This window comes from Lissotriton vulgaris, chromosome 12, assembly GCF_964263255.1.
Source record: "Lissotriton vulgaris chromosome 12, aLisVul1.2, whole genome shotgun sequence".
Taxonomy (NCBI): domain Eukaryota; kingdom Metazoa; phylum Chordata; class Amphibia; order Caudata; family Salamandridae; genus Lissotriton; species Lissotriton vulgaris.
In genome coordinates, this window is record NC_141700.1 from 108,134,216 (window position 1) to 108,158,949 (window position 24,734).

A 24,734-nucleotide genomic window follows, 5' to 3' on the forward strand; every position below is an offset into this window, starting at 1 on the left:
CGTATGAATCTAGATTGGGTTTGTCCCGCAAAAATTCCCACTGGAGAATTCAAAACGTCATTCTTGCTTACTGTATGGAGGTCAGTAATGATAGGTTTAGATATTTTTCTTTGGCCAACCTGTGCAGTGGCACCCGGACCAGTCAAGGTATCAAAGGTATTGGAAGGGATGAAACTCAACCTACCGTGGTCTGGGCCTGGCAAAGAGCCTATTGCTCTTTAGTCTATCAGGTAGATGTTGAAATAAACTTACAGTTTGGGAAAAAAATGTATTTCACAAGAAAATCTCCCATGTATTAAACTTGACAAAGAGGATGAGCATCTTATAGAATACAATTTAGCAAGTCAAAAGTTCTTTATTTAACAGCGAGTTATTTAAAAAATATATTGAAAAGTTCACGCAGTATTTATGTTACGGCTGGCCTGTTCCCACTGTATGTCTGCTGCCTTCAAAGAGTTCCTACCTGATATCCCACCTACTCTATACAAGCAGGAGGAGATAAAAGTCCATTGCTTCAAATAAAAATGGAAGTGTCTAAAGAATCTGGGGGCATTTCCACCAATACTATAATAAATCATGAGGTAGATGTCAAAATAGCCTATTTGAAGCTATCTTTAAAGGGAATTCCCTATATGTTAAATTTGAGAAGCAAAGAACATGCTCACCTCGCTTCAATTAATTTAGCAAATGAAAGAGAAATAGGGCAAACATAGAGGCTAAGTAAAGATGTCGGAAGAAGTTTCTTACAATTACATAATTTGGGGAAAATATATTGAAAACGTTGTAGTTTCAATACAACTGGTTTGACATTATTTCAACAATATGGGTAGACATTTTTAGATCACTATTTTTGCGCAGAACAAATAAAAAATGGTCACAAAGGACTTTCGCATTTAGCCCTGTCTGTGCAGATAAGCAGTCCGAGTTACAGAAAGATAAAACGATTTGAACAAAATCAACCAACGTAGTCACATGTGGAACTGGGATTATAGCTCATGTCGCTCGATTATGCATCTGACCACCTAACTTCTTGGCCATGTGTACTGCATCAATAAACAAAAAAATCCCAACATAAACTCAAGCAACTTGAGGGAGGTGTAATTTACTTAGACATTTTCTCTTCCTATTAAAAGTATTATCTTTTTCCATTTTGTCTCACTTCGCTGAACAACGAGCTACATTTTGTTTTGTCCTCTGTCTTAGCTAGATTAAATAAGTGATCATCTGGCGAATCTCTGCTAGAAGCCAAAAGGTGAATTCTGCTCACCACCGTAGACTGTGGTGTCTCTCATGCTACAACTGTTCTGGTTAGTGAGAAGGACTTGAAGACTCATGTTTGGAATCATAACTTAAAAAAATGATAATTAAGAGGTAAAATATGCTAAGTGGCAATATTGGCGCACACAGCAGATGGTGCATGTTGAGTGGGTGTGAATGTTGCTTCTCGCAAGATTTTCTGGCGCTGTGAAGCAGTTGAAATCATTTCCAAAATATAATGGCAAAAAATGAAATAAAACAGGCGCTCCATAAATTGTACCCAAAGATGCTTGAGACAGAAGACCGATGCACTCATACTCACCAACATGAATAGGGGCAGGAAACAATCCATACTCGTGCTCTCCGGGGGTGTACTCCAGCTTCTCCTTTTTTAACTGCATCAGACGGCTCTTTGGGCTGAGAGAAAAAGAAAGTCCGGGTGAGAAAAGGTTTAATGCACGCTGCCTGTAGAATAAAAGAATCAACATTTACACAATTCAAATAGTGCTTGGCATGTAGACATGCAAGTGCCTGTCAGGAGGACTGGACTGGAAGTGTCACTGAGAAGAAGACACTAGAAGAAAGACGGTGTGGGAGCAAACATTTGAAAAGCTTCCCTCTAGGGGACCTCTAAATTATAAGCCTCACCATCACTACTTCTAATGGACGTGTACTGGCGGGAGCAAAAAACGCTTATTAACACTTAACTTACCCCTCAACTTCTGGTAAGTCAATGCAGACCCGTAGCAGGACAGACCCCTGCAACAGAGGCCGCACTGTTTGGAGTGTGAGCTGTCTCCATTTTTGTGGTCAGTGACATTTACTTCGACTTCCACTCCCCGATTGCATTCGGGTGCATCAAGGAGCACTTGTTACATGACTGTGTCATGCCCGGAGCCTAGACACTGCAGACAGACGCTGTGTGGGTCTGGGATCGTCATCTGCTTCAGGGAGTCGCAGCATGGTTTAAAGACTGTGGGTTTTGTGGGGACCACTTCCCTAGCACACTATCTTTTTTTCAAAACAAAAAAACAGCATGTTGGCGTCAGAGAAACTAGACAAAGTTGAGAGTGCAGCTCCAGATCCTCGCCAAAGAGTGGCGGAAAAGAAGGAACTGATGCCATCACACAGTGGGGGCCACATGTGCAGCTTTGTGCCATCACATCCAGAAGAAGAGCACGGTCGCCTTAGACTCCAATAACGCCAAACACTGAAATGCAAGATCAACTGCTGTGAAAAAATTCCAGATCCATGCCTGGGGATTCAACAAGTGTGGAATCTGCAGAATAAAGTATCCATCAGAAAAGGCAAGATCCCATCACCCTTTGCACCGAGTGGCATAAACAATGAATTTAAAGGGGCTTTAGACAACATATAAAGCAAGGCAGAGGAGAGTCTCAGAATACCTACATTAGCTAGGCCCACAATCAGGGGTGGGGAAATCGTATCGCCCGACGCCCAAACCAAGTAGATTTTTATAATGGGCAAGAAGATTTATTGTCTATTTTGTCCGACGGACATGTAGACATTGAATCACTGAAAATATATGAGCTGTGGGCCCTTTCGGGCTCACAGCCAATTAGAAGTGTAGCCAGAATGCTTTTGGAGGCCACTGACTGGCTGGAAGGCCATGACTGGGCGCTATCTAGCCAGTGATTGGCTGGGAGAGTCTTGCGCTAAACGTCCGTGTTCTAGCGCGGATTCCTCACTGGTGCAGCCCACCTGCTCTTGGAACTCGGCTGCCGAAGGTGCAAGGGCGGGCGCCGAGACAGGAAACACTTTTCCACTGCCAGCACCGAGAGCTGTTGGCCTAGTGACCTGGTGGTTTCATTGCCACTTAATGCTGCGTGGCTCGATCGCCCTGCCCAGTGGGATCCGTCCAAGGCAGGCCTCTTATCTTTGGTGCGCTGCTGCGCACTTCATGGTATCGGGAGCAACAAGTCGGCGTCTGACACACTGTATGCCTCCCCAGAAGGTGAGTCAGTCTGAAAATGGGTTTTGCAGCCGTCTGAGCTTTAAGAAAATGTTGTTAACTGTGATTGATTTTGCACGCAATGATCTGGAGTCCGTGAGCGTGGGAGCAGGGTCAGGTCAAATGTGTGGCACCTTAACATTTTACAATAAGTCGTCACCTCTCCTTTTACAATCTAGCAATGGAGCCAGTACATCGTTGGTAAGGAGTGAAAACACGATAAAAGGAAGTTTAATAGAGCGATCTTGACCTTTACTTTGTTTCTGCTTTTATGGACAAGGTCGCATTTGGGGGCACGGAGCAAACGATAATACTTTAAATACCTGGCAGGCTTACAGAAAATGCAGCCTTGCAGGATTATGCGTGTGCAGTTAATGGAAGCATTTTTTAATTTGCATTGTTTTCCTGGTGTTAAGCAAATCAAGCTATAGCTGAATAAAGAAAACACCACATTATGCTGAAGGCAGAAAGTATCTTTGTAATCCAGGAAATGTGGAGCGTATTTCACACTATTCACTGAGATGTGGGCCACTCTTGGCGTTTGAAACGTTGCAATGTCCACATTTTTGCCCAAGATGAGTTCTCCTTTACCAATACTCTCCCCCACAGTCTTTTTTGCCTTTTCCTTATTCCGTTACCTCCCCCTTTGCTCCACGGCTTCTCGCTTAATCAGTGCCCACACTTTATCTTTCAATCTAGCCACTGCTGCAGAGGAAAAGCCTCACGTCCGTGTCAATACTTGCAGGCTTAATCCTTTCAAGAAATTGATTTTTCTCCACATTTAGGGCTCGTTTCTGTTAGCCTGTACCTTTATTTGGTTGAATTTCTCGTCTCCTGTACCTATTGTTTGTGCTAAATAAGCAGAGCCATTGTAATGAAGCGGCAGGGAAGGTCTAATTTATGCGGCAGGGAAGGTCTAAATTACGCAGTAGGGTTGACTAAATTATGTTGCCACAAAAATGAGAATTATGTAGCATAATGCAGCTCATTTTCGTTGATAGTATTACTTCATTATTTTGACATCTGTACACGTTAACACTCTATAAATGTTTCGCCTCATTAGTCTCAGATTAAGACCCAAATACAGCAATAGCAATTTAAAAGAGACCAGTCACTACTTGTGATGGGCTTTTCACTGTGTGCCAGGACATGTTACCCCCTTTTTAGTAACTTTTGATCTGTTTGAGCTAGTATAAACATTTTTTTGTTAAAATATGCCGTTTAGGCAGCATCTGTTGATTATATGGCAAATTATATGGAAAACTCCTCAGCTGTAGAATCTCATAATTAGAGTTGCTCTGTATATAAAGCACGAGAGACCAGTCACCAGTGGGGGGACCATATTTCATTTGCAACGATATAAAATGGCAGAAATTGAAGAAGCAAGTTCAATATAAAGCAGAAATTATCAAAATATGCATTTATAGGTCTCACAATCATATTTTATTCACAACTGGGTGAAAATATACAATGTTCCTACCTGGGAATTTTATGCAACCGCTGTAGTGTTGCTTTTTTGTTGCCCAGTTACGTCAGCAGTAAAAAATAGCCCATAACAGATCTAAGGAAAAGTGACTCTTCCACCTGTGTAAATATTTGTCCTATATAGACATAAAGGTTTGCATTTCTTTCCCTACATGATTTGCCAATGGGTGTTATTCATGTGGGTCCTGTCTTTGTGCCTTCTTTATGCATGTGCCCATTTTCAAATATCCAAGTATCATCCCTTGGACCCTCAGGATGCTCAGCTTCTGAAATAAAGAAACTGATTGCACAAGTTGCTGCAACGTTAAAACCGTTTCCTTCACCAGGCTTCCCAATACTCGTATATCAGCATCCTAAAACAGAATTACAGGAATTCCCTGAAGATAACACACATTTCGGTGGGCAGTGGAGGGCTGGGGACACTGGAAGGAGAGAGACAAGTGGCAGAGATCTTTACAAATCTCAGTGAGACAAACTTGCACATCCATTGCTGATCTGCATCCCTTCATGTTAGGGAAGCTTTCTCTGCTGGTGCCATGACTAACCAGTACTGTGCACAAGAGAACCCTGTACTGCTACTGCCAGTGTTGCATATGCTCCTTGTGTGGTAGAAGAATATGGGGATGTAGCAGTGAGTGCACAATAATATAATGACACCACACCTGCCCAGGAGTGTAAAAGGGGAGATTGATTTAACTGCCCATTACTTTCTCCTGTGTATTCGTACTTGTGGATACTGCTTCAGTGAACTAAACACCTCTGCTATGTGATTATTGCTGCTCCATAAACAATTCATAAGCTCTGCCAGGAAGTGGTTATTCCCCTCCACATGTTTATCAGAGCATGATCACATGTGAGTATTTTTTACACTGTACAGCTATGAATTGTCCCTAGAATGAAGAACACCCTTTTGCCCTACAGGTTCATATTCCGGCACAGTCTATGCCAAGTACGCTTCAAGAAATGTAGTCTTACCAGCCTGCACTCTGCTTTTAGGTACTATTTCTCTAAATTTGAAAATTTGTCACATGCATACTGGTTAATAATTGAGTGCAGTGCACACTGACACATCTGCACACATGCTGTACATCCATCCAGTACAATAGTTGAATTAAAAGGTGTGACCATGCACTGCATAATTGGACTTGCATTGAAAGTATATATTGCAAAGTATGTTGCACTGATTGCCGTGCAGGTTATCTCTGTGTAGACACACCTCAGTGATTTATGGAATAGGTGAGGCAAGCAGATATCTTCCCAGGACAAGTAGATTTCTGTAACATTTTGTCCATTGGCCAAGTAGATTTTTGTAAAATTTCCACACCCCTGCACAATACATACCCACTATAAACCTCAGATCCAGCTGAGAGAACATGATCTGCCCAAAGATGTACAAAATGAAGAATCGCAGTGGAGGGGCATTAAGGGGCAGGTGTATCAAGCATTTTTGCATTGCAAACGGGCAGATTGGCAGAATCTGCCCGATTGCGAACGCAAAAATTGCTTTTCGGATGCAGCAAACCTAACTTTGCGATTCGGTAACCTATTACCGAATCGCAAAATGGGTTTGCAATTCGGTATTAGGAAGGGGCGTGTTTAGGGCATCCCTTCCAAATACCGAATTGCATCAGTATGTATGAATGTTTTGTGACCGCAATTGCGGGCGAAAAACATACGCATTTTACCAGGTGGTAACCTATTCGCAAATGGGAAGGGGTCCCAAAGGGACCCTTTCTGCTTTGTGAACGTTGGTAAAACCACTTTTAACAAATGAAAAGAAAACTTTCAATTTTTCTTTTTGTAAAGCATCTCGTTTTCTTTTAAGGAAAACGGGTTGCTTTACAAAAAAAAAAATGCTTTATTAAAAAGCAATTGCCGAAATGGTGGTCTGCTGATCTCAACAGGCCACCATCCCCCTTGATTTTTGATATTGCTAGCGGGTCGCAAATTACGAACAACCTCATTAGTATTCATGAGGTAGGTCATTTACGACCCCCTAGGAATCGCAAAAGGTGTACTATACACCTTCATACATTGAATTTTGTGATTTCCTAATTGCGAATCCTTTCGATTGGCAATTAAGGAATTGCAAAATGCTAGCTGCATACATCTGGTCCTTAGTGTTCTTTACCAACACCCTGGTACAATTTGCAACCAGTAATAGATGCCCTACTCAGCTGCCACACATTCACGTCTGTTTGAAAAAAACATCCTATTTAGAAAGGTTTATGCTTAGAACGCCTTTTGACAAAACACTCGAGCCTTTTGGGATTTAGCTTAATGAAATCCACTTGACATATTCATATGCAAAATTCTTCCACAGAGGATATAAGGACTCAGGATTTGGTTTGTGAAATTGTCTGCTTTGAAATTTGTTTAAGACAAGAAAGGTATGCAAATGTCATGTTTCAAAAATAAAGTTTGACTTCTGCACCATCTTCTTTCTATAGCACCTGCAGTTGCCATTGGAGCCCTTGTTAGAAAGAAGGGCAACATTGATAAGAATGCATAGTAGAAGCTATAACATGGCAGGTATGCAGACCACTTTCAGCATCAAGACGTTGATTGTCTTGACCAGCCATGCCTTTCAACACCCTCTTAACAGCCCAATAGAAAGAATTATTACTTGGGGCATCTTCAAACCACCTGTGTAAACACAGCAATAGCGCTTCAAATGCACGACGACTAAAAGAAAATAAAAAAAATTGTGTTTAGATTTTGTTACGAAATTGTAAGCCATGAGAAACAAAATTAATTTAAACTGCTGTCAATACTGGTAATGCTAAAAGTATAATGGAACTTGCTCCAGTTAATGAACACAAACTATGTTTCTGGTCCAGTGTTTTATTGAACAAATCAATGCATTCTGGCAGTTGTTTTGTTGGCTTCATTTGAACCAGTGAGTACTACAAAGCCTAAAGAAAATCACCTGGCAAAAAGAAAGTAAAGGACTGGATGGATGTATGGTGTTTTTTTACATAGGGTGATCAGGCAGTCATAAATATAGCATTTGTCTCTAGTAGAAAGATGCAGGTAACGAACACCGAAGTCACTTATGTATTGTCATAACACGCCAAGAATGGAACGGGCATTCAGATTGCACTCTATTGTTACACAGAGCTCTTCTTCTCAAAGAGGGCAACGAGTGGCCGGGAAGGAAGCTCAGCTGAAGTCTTCGTTCAACCACTACAGGTATTTGCCCAAGAAAATAACATGCATTTAGTGGATGTAAACACTCTACTGCTTTCTCCACCCTCAGTATGATTTCCTCTGCACAGGGGCTAAATATTCAAGCACACAGGGCTGTATTCTAATCAGCACCACAGCAGCATAAATGCACATGTCCCTTTGTTCCGTCTTTCCATCCCACTGCCTTCCCCTCCTGAACAAGTCCTTGAGTGTCGGTCTGTATTCTGTCGAACTATATGTGTGTTTTGTGGAACTCTGTGCAAGTCTATCTTTTGAGCGTGTGCACATGCCTCTGTGCTACTTTGCATGCATAAGTAACTATAGAGCTGTTGGTCTGTGAGCATGAATGGATGAACTTCTTGTGGCTTGTATGCAGGCAAGTGTGGTGGTCTGTTTTTAAGTGTTCTTTGTAGGTCTATTAATATGGGTACCCGTATATCTGTAATTCTGTTTGCATAAGGGACTTTGTGTCTGGTAATCTGTAAGCAAATCTGTTTAGTGGTCTGCATAAATAAGGAGTGACTGGAAATATACGGTCGATGTATGCATGGACTTGTGCAAGTCTTGCTGTCTGTGTACGTACGTGTTATTTTGGTTAACGTGTTGTGCGTCAGTGTGTAAGTGTTACATCAAAGCAAAAGCTGCTGTCTCTGACAACGCCTGTCTTCAAAGGTGTAGGACGGACCACCCTCAAGGTAACCAATCCCAATTACTCAACAGCTACCAAGCCATCGAGGTCTGACTTGTTAGAGTCAAGAACTTGCTCCTGTAGACGTATCTACTTGAACTATGTTAGAGGTGGGCAAGCCAACAAATTAGCAGGAAGAGCAGAGCTGAGCCAATATGATAACATGTCTTCAAAACTCAGGAAAAATAAGGTTCTTAAACAATAACAAGCTGAGGCGTTTCACTTTAATACATCAAATTACATCTTTGGGTTAAAAAGTATTTATTAAAATAGAGTTTTTAAGCATAAACTGAGCAACTTCCTTGCTCCCTCCAAGAACCCGACAGTAATGCTCTAAGCAAAAAATAAAAGGCAAATTAGTGGTTGTGTACCCTATTTGTAGTTTAAATTCATATTATAGATGAATAAGCATTTTAGGCTATTAAATCAAAGGAGGGGCTTTTTGTACAATGCACTTCCTCATAACGTCATGCATTTGGGTTCTCATATGTGATTACAAACAAAAAGGAGGCTCCGCGAAATAAAGAATTTGCACAAGATCCCACAACTTGATCGAGGAGGGAAGCCAAGACTGTTACCAATTTTTTCAGTTTCACACTGCAATTTGGCTACTAGATGGGTATCTGCTTTTAACATCAAAGTGTTTAATTAATGGCGTCCGAGATTAGTGTATGAGTGACAAACAGAATCCACGTATTTTGGGCAGTTTTGCATAGTGCGAACCTTGTCCAAGGGCATAAGAATACTGGGCCAACAGAGAAACACTATTTAGGATTTTTTTTGTTTTGGCTGAAATGATGCGACGGCCTGGATTCAAACCTTGTTCCCCATGCTGACTGGTCGGTAGCTGTAGCCACTAGGCTGCATTATCTCCCTTGAAAGCTTACCCCATTTTGGACTCTATATTCTTGAGAACCTCGAGCTTAGCCAGAGCAGGCATTTGGCTTGAGCTTTAACCGGCTCGCCCAACTCTAAACTGTGTGCAGTGTAACACTACAACTGCGGGCACCAAAGACTTAACTAATTTGAGTTGGGAACAACGTTAACTTAATCCCTTCTTGTTGATTAACAAATCAAAGCTTTAAATGGCAGCTGGTGACCTTTGAAAGTGGTGGGGTGTGATACCTGCCAGGAGTTCACCCCATTTTTTCTCAACATATGCCTTACTCATCCGCTTTCACTTTTACTCTCTTCCCCCTTACTCACTCTAATTCTCTCACTTACTCATCCTTACTTCCACTGACTATTACTCATACACAAACAAACGTACTCGTACTACATTGTTCTCATTCTCATTAACAAATACACGTACACACACACTTATTTAAAATTCACTGACTGGGCCCTGGTGCAATTGCACCAGCTACACCATTGATAGGTACGCCCGACTCACTTCCAGGCCCTCTTACAACCTCCAATCACTCACTCCTTTTACCGCACTGACAGATCTTCATACTCACACTTCTTCATACACACTCAAATTCAGAATTGCAATGAGGAGCCAGCTAAAGCAGAATGCATAGGTTTGAAAAGAGGGAAGAATCATCTTAATCCCTCTTCCAGGTTCTTGAAACGGCTGGAAGTCGAGCCTTATAAGAAGCTGGGACAGAGCTTATGCCACTGCCCTGCTGCACAGTGTGGCTTCTCATTGGTGTCAAGAGTGCACCGACGTGAGGCCGGACAGACAGATTTTAGAAGATATACTGTACTGCCTGAAGCATGCACAGTATGCCTGCTAATTAAAATGGACTGTGCGTGTGAGGGGACCGGAGTTGAACTACGTCCCTCAAACAAGCGCAAACCAGACATCCACCTACATAATGTTGTATTTTAACAGCATTTCTGTGACTGGATCTTACATCAGCCCTTTCAACTCCCTTCTTCCTCCTGTCATCAGGAGCCTGGAAACCAGGCCGAGATGCCTGACCTCTGCACTGGCAGTGTTCATGAACACACGAAGGTCGTGTTTTTTTCCTAAAAACTACAAAATTAAATTATGCACAGTGTCAGGACTTGCAGAGGCAAGGTGCAGAACATGGGGGCTCACAGGAGGCAGGGGGGCTGTGCGTGCCTTGGAGCCCCTGAGAAGGAGCTGCCTTTGCTTGAAATAAACATTAAATAACTAATGGCCCCAGAATGGGTCTGGTTTGGTATTGGGTTGTAATCAATCACTTAGATGAGGATACTGGAACCTGACTACCTAAACTTAGGTACACTGTGGTTAGAGGCAAACTAATGTTGCAGAAGGTATACTCATTGCAGCGTACAACCATTAGAAGTACTGATCTTCGCGCACGCATAATTGGAAATAGATATGTGATAGGAAAACAAGCAAAGCCATTCCGTCTGGTTGCTTTTATGTCCCGTTTTAAGCCTGGTGAACATACAGAATCGGGATTTAGACTCCATTCTAAAGGCCAGTGAAAGTCCTTTCACTGCTTGAGATAAACAATTTCTAACAAGATATGACCTTTGTTGGGGCTTTTATATTCTTTATGACAAAGTAAATGCTTTCACGAAAAGATTCTACTGTAAAGAAGATCCAGTCAACTGAACAGCACCGGGCCAGGTCTGCAACAAAACATGTAAAGCTTCCTGGCTGCCTTGAGAAAGAATGCACCGGGTTCATGAAACTAGATTCCGAGCTGCCCACCCCTCGTCCACGGAAGTGTTTATCAGACACTCTCAGACTGAGACGAATCGAAATGTTCACATTTACAATATTGTGGGTCAATGAGGTATGAGGCACACTGACTCATGCACGAGGGGCCGCTCGCAGCAGGTACTTCGAGTGCAGGGCAGGGTGGACTTCCCCGGAAGTCTTCTTCTGACAGTGGCTCGCGCGGCGCAGGCCACCGCGGCTTGAAGAGAGCAGGGGCTGAGCCGTGTTTAATGGAGAGGCTAAGCCCCGCTAATGAAACGCCAGGGCGTGAAGGCAGCGAGGGGAAGCCACGGCTGCCGGGAGCTCATGTTCCAGTGCATAAACAGAAGGGAGCCAGTTCAAAGGGCAGCCTGAATGGCACTATACATCATCCAAGCGTGCGGCCGTGTCAGCGGCGGCGTGCCCACACACAGGGAGGACGCGGCGTAGGGGAGGGCAGGGCTCCGTGTCAAGGATGCTTGAGACAGGCCTCCTCCGCGCCGAGAGACCGTGCAGGCGGCGCTCAGAGGGACCTCGGGGCTTTCCTTTCTGACATCCAAGCAGAGAAAGACTCATCTGCGAACGCAGAATACACAACAGGGACGAGATTTGACAAGGACCGTGAAACTATTTTTAGATGATGAGCGGGGCCTATCGACAGCAATCGGTTCTTTTTCTCTCAGTGAAGAGCGATTGGCGAATGATGGGCGATTCTGCATTCGCTTTAGGAGGGTTCTTGCATTCAGGTACAAGGTGAGTCACTGAAGAGTGGACGCGGCAAAAACATTTGTTAAGAAGCAGCCTTGAGCCAAATAGTGATAGAATTCAAACTTATTTGGGAGAAAACTAGACATTGTACACGAGAATTGAGGTTTTGAGCGAGGGGAGCATGCCAAGATATGTATCAATACTCTTAAAATGACTCTGTCATCCTGAAGCTCGAAGCATGCGCGACCACCTGCCTGACTGTATGCGAAACTGCATGACAGACTGCGGGACCATCTGGCACCACAGTGACTCTTAAGCGGTCTACCCTTCACTCCTTCAGTTTCAATCTCATGCCTAGGCGCAGTCACCACAGCATGTTAAGAGCAGACCTCCCGTCCTCACACTACCCGCACAGGACACACAGCTCACACGGTTTCATCACAGCACTCCCAAGAAGGGATTCGCAGCCTTGCCAGGCAAAGGAAGCTGTATTCAGGCCACGACAACGTAAAGCGAAAACAATGTAGCTTACAGCTCCTACAGCAGCATTTCTGTAGGGTGAACTTAAAGCAAATAATCTCTCCTTGACTTAAACAGGTCTCGATTTGGAGAGAAAGTCCAGCGAATCAATTGTTTCAGTGTGTACACAGCACGTCGACACAGTCAATTACATACGTACGCTAGAAAATGGAGCAGTCCAGGGAACAGAGGCGAAAACTGTGCCCCATAGGTCTCCCGTGGTCTAATGAGACCAAACAAATCAGTGCAGCACAATGGCTGTAAAAAATCAATTCAATATCAGACTGTGCAATTTAAGTGATTTGATAAGTCACCTAAACTTTGCACAACTTCCACGGATTTGGCAAATTCTACCTGACCATCCACAGCTGCAGGAAACTCAGTTAATGGACTACTTGATCCAAACATTGACAAGACTAGACAAACACACATACCCCGGTGGGTACAAGGTATTAGCTAAATTCCGAACACACATGGCATTGACTGATATGAGTCGTGACCAGTACCAGACCTGTTGGGGAAAATACCTGTTTTACTGGAGTCCACAAGACATTTTCGAGGCTGGATAAATTCCTTATGCCTGATGTAGACTTAAATAAACGGGCACACATTCTCGCACATGGCTTCTCTGACCAGGCACCTATGGAATTTGTACTGGGCAATCAATGCAATAGTTACTGGGTGGTGGGAGCTGGGGTGGGGACGGGATTGTATTCAGTTGTTTCCCAGATTAAGTTCTGGGAAACATTAAAATATTTTATCATAGGGTAAGATTAAAAATCACATTACTAGTTTACACCGCCAGCAAAGAGAGAAGGTGGCGGTTCTGTAACTTTCAAATAGCGGGCATCACAAAACAAGATTTACATGAATTCTATAAAAGGATGTGAAGGCCGCCTGGGTCGCAGCTCAAAGCTGTGTGTATAAGCAGGGCAATAAAGTGGGTAAGCTCCAGCATTAACTATGCCAGAGTATGGATACCCCTAACAAGAACTGACAAATCCAGCACCAATGTGGCTACGTGTTAACTGATCGCCAAGTTGTACAGGCCTTTGAGGAATACTGCCAGCAAGTATACTCCAAAAGTGCTAACTCCGAGACACATTAACTGCAGTAGTTCATGTGAGAACTACCAAAAAGGCAGCTATCACCATCTGAAAAGGACATCATGGAAGAGAAGATAGACGAAGAGGAACTGATCGTGGCAATGAAAGAAAGTCACAGTGGTAAAAACACCTGGACCCCAACTGTCTTTGCAAACATATCACCTCAGTCACTACACCAGTCAATGCAGCAACACTGGGAGAGGCTATGGATGCCAGAGCACTGCCCTCCCCCGACTTATGAATCGCAGTAATAGAAGTTATATATAAATCAAGCCATCCACAGATGTGATACTTCTCAAATTGCTTATTTCCCTGATCAATATTGAGGCAAAAATGATTGCAAGGTGTTGACCACTCGTCATTTTCTTGGAGTGATTTGCTCACTGGTGCACCCAGACCAATGCAGTTTTATGCCCGACTGCTCCACAAGTCACAATATCCGGTGCTGCACAACACCATTGTCTTAGTGAACCATCTAGAGTGCCCTCTGGCTTTGCTGCTGGTGTGTTAAAAGCAAAACGACAATCATGAACATTTTCTGCACCATCTTGTCTGATGGAAGTTCCTACGTGCACATAAACTGCAGTCATTCTGACCGACCGCAGCCATTTGGTATTCCGTTGGTCACCTTTGTTTCACCCTGCCCTTGCTAGCACCCCTCTGACCAACCTGGTATGTGAGCTGGGGGCTATAAACTATTGCCACAACAAACATCAACACCACTTGCTGCCTCAAACTCGTTTTTCCTCTCATCTCTGTTTACAGGCAAACCCATGGACACTCCTACACAAACAGGTTCCACATACCAAACAGACTCTTGCAAACATGGTTTATTGCACTGCACACAGCAAGACTTGTTTTTGCCAACAATGGGACCTGTTTTTATCAACAGAACGGACTCTTAGATCTGGCCGATCTCACATGTTTTAGACCCTGAAGCAAGGTCCAGCTGCAGGATTGAATTGTCTGTTTTGACCTGGGTAGGAGGAGAATTAATGTTGGGCTTGTGTAACCATGTTGATGAAACAATGTTGGGCTTGTGTAACCATGTTGATGAAACAATGTTGGGTTTGTGTGACAACCTGCCCGGGCAGAGACTCCAAGCTTGTAACCATGATAAATGAAACAGATGCATTGTGTCAAACCTGTATAAAAGGAAGAGCCTAAGGATTTGCCAGCAGAACACCTCCCTGAGACATCCCAGTGTCTGCAGTTGACGTGGTCTCCTCTCGGGGGTAATAAACCTTTTTCTTGCCTTCCAGTTTCCAGCGCCTGCCTCATTATTTTGTTAGAGAATCCAAAGTGAATTAAAGGTAACCCTGCGCAGAGCAGCTTTGGGGGTCTTAGAAGACTTGCCGCTTTTCACAGGTGAATATCAAGAAGGTTTTTGATTCGCCAGAGTGAGACCACCTCTTTGAGGTTCAGGGAAGCCTAACTTTGGGCCAAAATTTCTATGTTATGTTTGTCTCTTAGTCAGAGATTTAGTGGCAATTGTTCGTATAGGTCGTGCAATGTTGGGGGACTTCCCAGATGAGAAGGGAACTAGGTGGTGGGCCAACGGTTTCTGCTGCTGTTCGCAAGTGAACCTTAGATAGAAGGGTACAAAGGACTTGGATTGGCGCCCAGGGTGGTAGACAAGATCTCTTTGTATGCAGATGACTTGCTGTTGTTCCTTTAGAGGCCGGAAAAACCTGGACCAGAGCCTGACAGGTACTCCAAATATTCAGGAAACATCAGGGTCAGTGCCCAAACTTGAAAAAAACAGTAATATAGCCAGTGAGACCAGAGGCGTCAAGCCTCCAGTGGGTGTCTTTTAAAAAAAATTGCTTCTATGGGTTCCAATAACCGGGCGTCTATGAGGGTAATCTAGCTACCCCGATTATGAGACTACAGAGTGGTCTCCCATTTTGGTCCCCTCTTCTACTATCATTGATGGGACGTTGTTAGAACTGGCTATTTCTGGTTGGCTAAGGCTGACGCCAAAGCTAGGCAGAAACCACCATTCTAGTCAGGGCAAGGTAGTCACACGCCAAGATAACCCCTGCTCACCCCCTGGTAGCTTGGCACGAGCAGTAAGGCTAAACTCGGAGGCAATGTGTAAAGCATTTGCGCCAGCACACACCAGCAACAACATCCTAGGCACACCACAAAAGGAACTCCACACAAGGTTATTATAAAAATAACTTCTGTATTGTAAACACACATCAGATAGTATAACACAAGTACATTGTGCCAACTGGCACGGGCAATATTCACAAGGGATTATTTACAGGACAGGGCCACTGTCAGAATCAGACATAGCACTTTTATAATAAAGAATAATGAAGAATGAAAATCATAGTTGCACAAATTAGTAACTATCGCACACAACCAGTAACCACTGGTAACAGGAACCAGGACCTCACTAGGACCACCAGTACTAAAAAGAACAACCACCTAAGTATCACACAGCACCTAGGGGTATAAACAAGAACACATTACCCATGATGCATGAAACACATTCAGAGGAGTAATAAAAGAAAACACATGATGCCTAAAAACATTCAGAGGTGTACGGACAACCACCTAAGTATCACACACAGCGTTTAGGGGTCTAGGAAGGAACACATTACCCATGATGCATAAATATACATTCCGAGGAGTAAGATCAAGGAAGACACATGATGCAATAAAATACATTCAGAGGTGCAGCGCAAGAAGACACATGATGCCTAAAACATTCAGAGGTGCAGCGCAGGGAAAAGGAAGACACATGATGCCTAAAAACATTCTGAGGTGCCAGAACAATACAATAGCGCAAAAATCATATGATGCCTAAAAACATTCAGAGGTGCAGGAATAACACATGATGCAAGAAAACACATTTAGAGGTGCAATAACGATACAATTGCGCAAAACTTACATAAGCCACCACCTGTGGCAGTCCCTAGGCCAACTGGCCTTGTTGGGGCTAAGACGCCCTCTGTCCAGAATGTCAGGGCGCGCTGCAAGGCAGCGCCAGTCAAAAGTAAAAGCCTAAACGTGGCAGGTGCCCACTACTTGCTGGGCACCTGGGAACAATCCCAAAACCTAAACGGTGCAGCAGCCCACTAACTGCTGGGCAGCTGTGAGTCCAAACTGCAGCAGGGTCCTCACTGACCCTTAGAACAAAAGCTGCGCCAAACTGCTGGAGCCACACAGGCTCTTAAGACATCATGGGGAGAGGGAGCCATCTAGCTCCTTAGGGCGAACATGCTCTTGAGCCACTCAGGCTCTTTAAAACAAATATGGCCCCTCTGAGCCACACAGGCTCTCTAAACAATGATGCCCCACGTTGGAGCCTCCTCAGGGCTCTACACAACTCTTGCCCTGTCGTTGGAGCCTTGTAGGGCTGAAAACAAACAATGCCCCCGGAGCCTCTCAGGGCTCTAAATTGCAAATGCCCCCATGATCGTTGGAGCGGCCCTCTGCCAACTGGGGCCGCTCTGAGAACAGAGATAAAGACGCCCCCGCACTCACTGGGACCTCGCTGGTGCTGCACTCGGCGGCGGCTCTGGCAGAAGCCCGGGGCTCTCCCTTCACTCGGGAGCCCCGGCAGGACACGGCCGGCTGCTTCCTCCTTCTCTCCTTCTCCGGGGTTTCAGGCGAGCAGCGCGAGGGGGCAGGCACCGGCATTGCGCCTCCCGCCCCCCTCGTAGGACGGCAGGCTGCACGTCTTCTCCCGGGGCTCCCTCCAGCACATGGGAGCCCCGACGACCACACTTCCTCTTCTGCAGATGCGGTAGGGCTCCCTCAGCTCACGGGAGCCCTGCCGCCCAGACCCCATCCTCCTTCTCGCGGGCAGCATCTCCCGTCTGCCTCACAACACGGGAGACCGGCAAGGCAGACAATGGCTTCCCCCAGGCAGGGGGAAGCGGAAAACGCGTCCTACCGGGCCCGCCCACAACCAGGCGGCGGGCCGGACATCTTCTTCCGGTGTTTCCGCCGGGCTGCGGCGTTGACCAAAGGGGCACAGAGAGGGGTAAGCACCCTCGAGGAGCATCCAAAACGCAGATGCGAGGTGGGCACTCACCAGACAATCAAATAAACGGGGTGGCACCCGCAACAAAGCAAATAGCGATATCGGGCATGAAGCAGGGTGACACCTGCAATCCCACACGCAAAATGCGGGCAGAGGAACGCTCCAATGAAGCAAAAAAACGCTCCCAAGCGCCACGAAAGACAAATCAAGCGCTCCCATGCGCCAGCAGGCAAAAGAAGGTCTTTGCCTCAAACAAAGCACTCCCCCAGTGCCACCAGCAAAGTCCGGAAGCAAAGGGGACCCAGCAAAAGGTCTCCAGAGTTCAAGATAGGTCCATCAGGTATCCAGGGCAAAATAAGTCCCCCAGAAGTCCTCCAGGCATCCAGGGGCTGGGCAGGGCCCAGGGATTCCCCTGGGCCCAAGCAGCAGCATGCCCCTGGTAAGATTCAAGTCCAAAAACAAGAACACATTAGGAAGGGGACACAGCCTCTTTTTATACAGAGAAAAGACTTTGAAGTCTTTGTGCAGGCAGTGTGAGAACCAGCTAGAACTGGTTATAGGGAATTCCTTTGACTGTGAGGGGCAGAGGCGACAGTCGCCCAGCAGGAGGTGGAGCCAGCATCAGGGGTGGGGAAATCGTATCGCCCGACGCCCAAACCAAGTAGATTTTTATAATGGGCAAGAAGATTTATTGTCTATTTTGTCCGACGGACATGTAGACATTGAATCACTGAAAATATATGAGCTGTGGGCCCTTTCGGGCTCACAGCCAATTAGAAGTGTAGCCAGAATGCTTTTGGAGGCCACTGACTGGCTGGAAGGCCATGACTGGGCGCTATCTAGCCAGTGATTGGCTGGGAGAGTCTTGCGCTAAACGTCCGTGTTCTAGCGCGGATTCCTCACTGGTGCAGCCCACCTGCTCTTGGAACTCGGCTGCCGAAGGTGCAAGGGCGGGCGCCGAGACAGGAAACACTTTTCCACTGCCAGCACCGAGAGCTGTTGGCCTAGTGACCTGGTGGTTTCATTGCCACTTAATGCTGCGTGGCTCGATCGCCCTGCCCAGTGGGATCCGTCCAAGGCAGGCCTCTTATCTTTGGTGCGCTGCTGCGCACTTCATGGTATCGGGAGCAACAAGTCGGCGTCTGACACACTGTATGCCTCCCCAGAAGGTGAGTCAGTCTGAAAATGGGTTTTGCAGCCGTCTGAGCTTTAAGAAAATGTTGTTAACTGTGATTGATTTTGCACGCAATGATCTGGAGTCCGTGAGCGTGGGAGCAGGGTCAGGTCAAATGTGTGGCACCTTAACATTTTACAATAAGTCGTCACCTCTCCTTTTACAATCTAGCAATGGAGCCAGTACATCGTTGGTAAGGAGTGAAAACACGATAAAAGGAAGTTTAATAGAGCGATCTTGACCTTTACTTTGTTTCTGCTTTTATGGACAAGGTCGCATTTGGGGGCACGGAGCAAACGATAATACTTTAAATACCTGGCAGGCTTACAGAAAATGCAGCCTTGCAGGATTATGCGTGTGCAGTTAATGGAAGCATTTTTTAATTTGCATTGTTTTCCTGGTGTTAAGCAAATCAAGCTATAGCTGAATAAAGAAAACACCACATTATGCTGAAGGCAGAAAGTATCTTTGTAATCCAGGAAATGTGGAGCGTATTTCACACTATTCACTGAGATGTGGGCCACTCTTGGCGTTTGAAACGTTGCAATGTCCACATTTTTGCCCAAGATGAGTTCTCCTTTACCAATACTCTCCCCCACAGTCTTTTTTGCCTTTTCCTTATTCCGTTACCTCCCCCTTTGCTCCACGGCTTCTCGCTTAATCAGTGCCCACACTTTATCTTTCAATCTAGCCACTGCTGCAGAGGAAAAGCCTCACGTCCGTGTCAATACTTGCAGGCTTAATCCTTTCAAGAAATTGATTTTTCTCCACATTTAGGGCTCGTTTCTGTTAGCCTGTACCTTTATTTGGTTGAATTTCTCGTCTCCTGTACCTATTGTTTGTGCTAAATAAGCAGAGCCATTGTAATGAAGCGGCAGGGAAGGTCTAATTTATGCGGCAGGGAAGGTCTAAATTACGCAGTAGGGTTGACTAAATTATGTTGCCACAAAAATGAGAATTATGTAGCATAATGCAGCTCATTTTCGTTGATAGTATTACTTCATTATTTTGACATCTGTACACGTTAACACTCTATAAATGTTTCGCCTCATTAGTCTCAGATTAAGACCCAAATACAGCAATAGCAATTTAAAAGAGACCAGTCACTACTTGTGATGGGCTTTTCACTGTGTGCCAGGACATGTTACCCCCTTTTTAGTAACTTTTGATCTGTTTGAGCTAGTATAAACATTTTTTTGTTAAAATATGCCGTTTAGGCAGCATCTGTTGATTATATGGCAAATTATATGGAAAACTCCTCAGCTGTAGAATCTCATAATTAGAGTTGCTCTGTATATAAAGCACGAGAGACCAGTCACCAGTGGGGGGACCATATTTCATTTGCAACGATATAAAATGGCAGAAATTGAAGAAGCAAGTTCAATATAAAGCAGAAATTATCAAAATATGCATTTATAGGTCTCACAATCATATTTTATTCACAACTGGGTGAAAATATACAATGTTCCTACCTGGGAATTTTATGCAACCGCTGTAGTGTTGCTTTTTTGTTGCCCAGTTACGTCAGCAGTAAAAAATAGCCCATAACAGATCTAAGGAAAAGTGACTCTTCCACCTGTGTAAATATTTGTCCTATATAGACATAAAGGTTTGCATTTCTTTCCCTACATGATTTGCCAATGGGTGTTATTCATGTGGGTCCTGTCTTTGTGCCTTCTTTATGCATGTGCCCATTTTCAAATATCCAAGTATCATCCCTTGGACCCTCAGGATGCTCAGCTTCTGAAATAAAGAAACTGATTGCACAAGTTGCTGCAACGTTAAAACCGTTTCCTTCACCAGGCTTCCCAATACTCGTATATCAGCATCCTAAAACAGAATTACAGGAATTCCCTGAAGATAACACACATTTCGGTGGGCAGTGGAGGGCTGGGGACACTGGAAGGAGAGAGACAAGTGGCAGAGATCTTTACAAATCTCAGTGAGACAAACTTGCACATCCATTGCTGATCTGCATCCCTTCATGTTAGGGAAGCTTTCTCTGCTGGTGCCATGACTAACCAGTACTGTGCACAAGAGAACCCTGTACTGCTACTGCCAGTGTTGCATATGCTCCTTGTGTGGTAGAAGAATATGGGGATGTAGCAGTGAGTGCACAATAATATAATGACACCACACCTGCCCAGGAGTGTAAAAGGGGAGATTGATTTAACTGCCCATTACTTTCTCCTGTGTATTCGTACTTGTGGATACTGCTTCAGTGAACTAAACACCTCTGCTATGTGATTATTGCTGCTCCATAAACAATTCATAAGCTCTGCCAGGAAGTGGTTATTCCCCTCCACATGTTTATCAGAGCATGATCACATGTGAGTATTTTTTACACTGTACAGCTATGAATTGTCCCTAGAATGAAGAACACCCTTTTGCCCTACAGGTTCATATTCCGGCACAGTCTATGCCAAGTACGCTTCAAGAAATGTAGTCTTACCAGCCTGCACTCTGCTTTTAGGTACTATTTCTCTAAATTTGAAAATTTGTCACATGCATACTGGTTAATAATTGAGTGCAGTGCACACTGACACATCTGCACACATGCTGTACATCCATCCAGTACAATAGTTGAATTAAAAGGTGTGACCATGCACTGCATAATTGGACTTGCATTGAAAGTATATATTGCAAAGTATGTTGCACTGATTGCCGTGCAGGTTATCTCTGTGTAGACACACCTCAGTGATTTATGGAATAGGTGAGGCAAGCAGATATCTTCCCAGGACAAGTAGATTTCTGTAACATTTTGTCCATTGGCCAAGTAGATTTTTGTAAAATTTCCACACCCCTGCAGCATTGTGGCAGGCAGGCACAGCCCTCTTCACTCCCAGGTGCCATCTCCTCCCACTTCCCTGGCAGCAGATGCAGCCTTTCATCCACGGGCTGACTCAGACAACCTCCTGGGGCTCCCCAGCCCCTGTCACCCTCAAACCAGACAGTCAATCCACAAGCAGGCCCAGGCACTCCTGGACCAGGCTCACCAGCCAATCACACGCCAGACACCAATTACACAAATATGCCAACTTCTAAAAGTGGCACTTCTAGACTAGACACAGTCATGCCGCATATATCATTACGCAGCATTCAATCTCAAGAGTTCGCACATATCAAACTCGCCACTGCACTCCCCACACATCAGGAACTACCATGGGCATACATATTCCCCATTCATTCCTATGGGAGGGCAGGTCACTCACCACACTTACACAGAGAGCTCAAGCACTTTACCCTGTACCACAGTGAAAAAGTGTGCAGAGGCCTAAAATCACCACCACCAGGTTCCAGAAACAGGCTAGGAAAAAGCAAAAAGTCTCAGGGTGAACCTGCCAAAAGGGCCGGGTCCAACAGGCGTGATGCCATTTTAAAAATCGTGTAATTACCAAGGCTGATCTTTCAGCTGCAGAACTACCCATTTGGTATATAGTGCCAATTCTTTTAGAAAGTTTGTTTTCATGAAAGATAAAATGTTACTAATATGAATCAAAGACTACATAGCAGCAAATTAATGAAAAAATGTACAGAAATATGAAAATATCAGTAAACTGTGAGAAAAACAATGTAAAAATCATTTTACCCGTCTGAAGAACAGTCAAGCATCCAGAGATTGTACCATTATGTTCGAAAAGGGAACTAGAACAAGGCACATTTGAAGATACTTTGAAATAAGTTTTATTATCCTAGGAACCTAAAGAAAACATCTGTTTAATAACAATAACAAAAGAAAAGTCGAGCAACAAAGGGCTAACCATACTCCCGAAAGGAGATTAATAATAGACCAACAAAAAATCAGGTTAATCTTCAGGTGACGTGGGATGCTGCGTTGGCAGAAAGGCCTCTGACGGCTGGTGGTTGGGAGAGGTTCTTGGAGTAGTCACTTGGGCCAGTAGTGCCGCCAGCATAATGTCCTATGAGAATGGAACCAAGGTGGGTTTGGACACAGACTCTGAAGGAGGCAGGGATCGCACTGGGACTTAACTCTGAGGGAGAACAATGTTGCTTCTTTATATTATTTTTGTGGCATTTCTCCCTCGAGGATTGGGATGAAGGGGAGAAAGGGGAGCTAGATCTTGTCCGTGATCGAAGTCAAGTTCAACGTTATGGGCCCTAAAGTTTTAGCTTTACTTTCTTTAATAGCCTTCATATATATACTGAGGCAAGAGCCATTCAACCGCATGTCATGTTGCAACCTCAAGCAATACAAACAAATGTCATCTGACCCTCATAATCCTTACTGGGCTTGAACTCTGAGCATTTTGGGGCTAGATATCTCTAGCAGTGCACCAACTGTCACAAAAACGTTTAAGGAGAGAACTTTCTAGAGCTAAAGAGAACTGACGATGCACCTCAGTGAGCGCTTTATGGCTCCAGCTATATCACTGTGACATCACTACAGGTGCTGACATACAGCCAGAACCCCCAACCTAAATGGAAGTGCTACTGAAAGTTTCCGGATCCAGTTTGGTGCCTGGGATATTCAAGAGGTGAGGAACCTGCAAGTAGACATGTTCATCATACCATTGTCTACACATGTAAAAGTGGATAAAATATAACGATTCCTGTACCATGTAATGGCAGCTTTCTCAACCTTCGATTCAGAAGCAACTTAATAACAACTAGGTTTTTCAAAGAACATGGTCTAAACAGTAGTCTAGTTTAAATAGGTGTCTGCTACTGTATTGTTTGATTAGGAAAGTGTGGAGAGTTGGATAAAATTACATGCACAGCTGCCCTGGCTGTGAGAAGAAGCACCAGTTTCCAGGAAGGGTGAAGAAACAGCCTCGGAAAGGAACCTTCCTTTCTGGCAGGCACGCTGTTTCCTGGGTGATTAGGAAAGTGTGGAGGGCTTTAAAAATCTCTCGTAGTAAGTGTCAGAGACCTAACCCACTGGAGGGTAGAAAGTATGCTATGGACTACATGTCCCAGTGTGCAGTGTTTAATGGACGTTTATTTAAAGGGCGCACTGGAAGCCTATGATTTTACAAGGCACACGAGGGAAGATGCAGCAGCAAGAATCATGGTTTCGGACACGGCCCCTGACAAAGAAGCGAAGAGGCTTTGAAACGCGTTGGGCCAGAGACTAATGACAGGATGAGAAGCTGCATGTTTTCATGAAATAAAGTGGTTATACTTACCTACTGTGGAGTGCGGCTTCGTATCTGGGCAAAGTTTGGTAGAAATATATATATATATATCTATCTATATATATATATATATATATATATATATATACACATACATACATACACACACACGTGTGTGGGTGTGTGTATCGATAGATATAAAAGGATGTGTTGCCCAATTATTCTGTTTCAATGCAGCCTAACTGGGAATCTCCTAAACTTTACTTCTCAGTGTAAAAAGCTACGAAACGGGTAGTGGCTGTGAGTTCATCAACACTGAGAGAGGAAGTCAGGCTAACTAATGGAACCAGCAGGGAGGCTGTAGGAACATATCTCCTGAGAGATACTATAATATTTAAAAAAAGCACCCGCTCATTCAGTTCGAATGAATTGTGCTTACACCAGGTATCTATGTATTGTATCCTGGCACTTGTGAAGGCAGCTAAGGCTGTTACCTCACTCAAGGCACCCACTCTGTAGTCCTCCCACATAGGAGGAGAGTGACTTCTTGTTTTAAATATAAACACTGCCAAGGGAGTTCAAATGTAGCCACAGGATTGGCTAAATTATCTGCAAAGGAAAGCTAAAATATGGAATGAGAAAGGGCAAATTAAGTGGCATATCATGCGTCTGAGGTTAACTTATGAGGCACTTGTTGTGCCATTATCCAGCTATTAGGAGATGATGTCAAAAGGATCCTAATTCTCCATAAAATACACAGGTTTCTTACAAAATAAGAGCATACAGATCCTCTTTAAATATTACTCATCAACAAAGAATACATTTGTCTTGCTTAGAATCAGAAAAACACTGTCCTTTCTACCCTCTAAACTACAATATTTACTGTAAAACATGAATTG

At 44.3% G+C, this 24,734-nt stretch overlaps 1 protein-coding gene across 2 annotated transcripts in view; it reads right to left on the reverse strand.

The window, feature by feature from the left end:
- The window catches only part of ASH1L (ASH1 like histone lysine methyltransferase), an 820,515-nt gene that overhangs the window by 483,502 nt on the left and 312,279 nt on the right, over positions 1-24,734 (reverse strand). For both annotated transcript variants that reach the window (XM_086947410.1, XM_086947409.1), the window contains exon 6: positions 1,580-1,674. In XM_086947410.1, the coding sequence (XP_086803536.1) occupies positions 1,580-1,674 (95 nt within the window). The remainder of the gene's footprint in view (positions 1-1,579; positions 1,675-24,734) is intronic.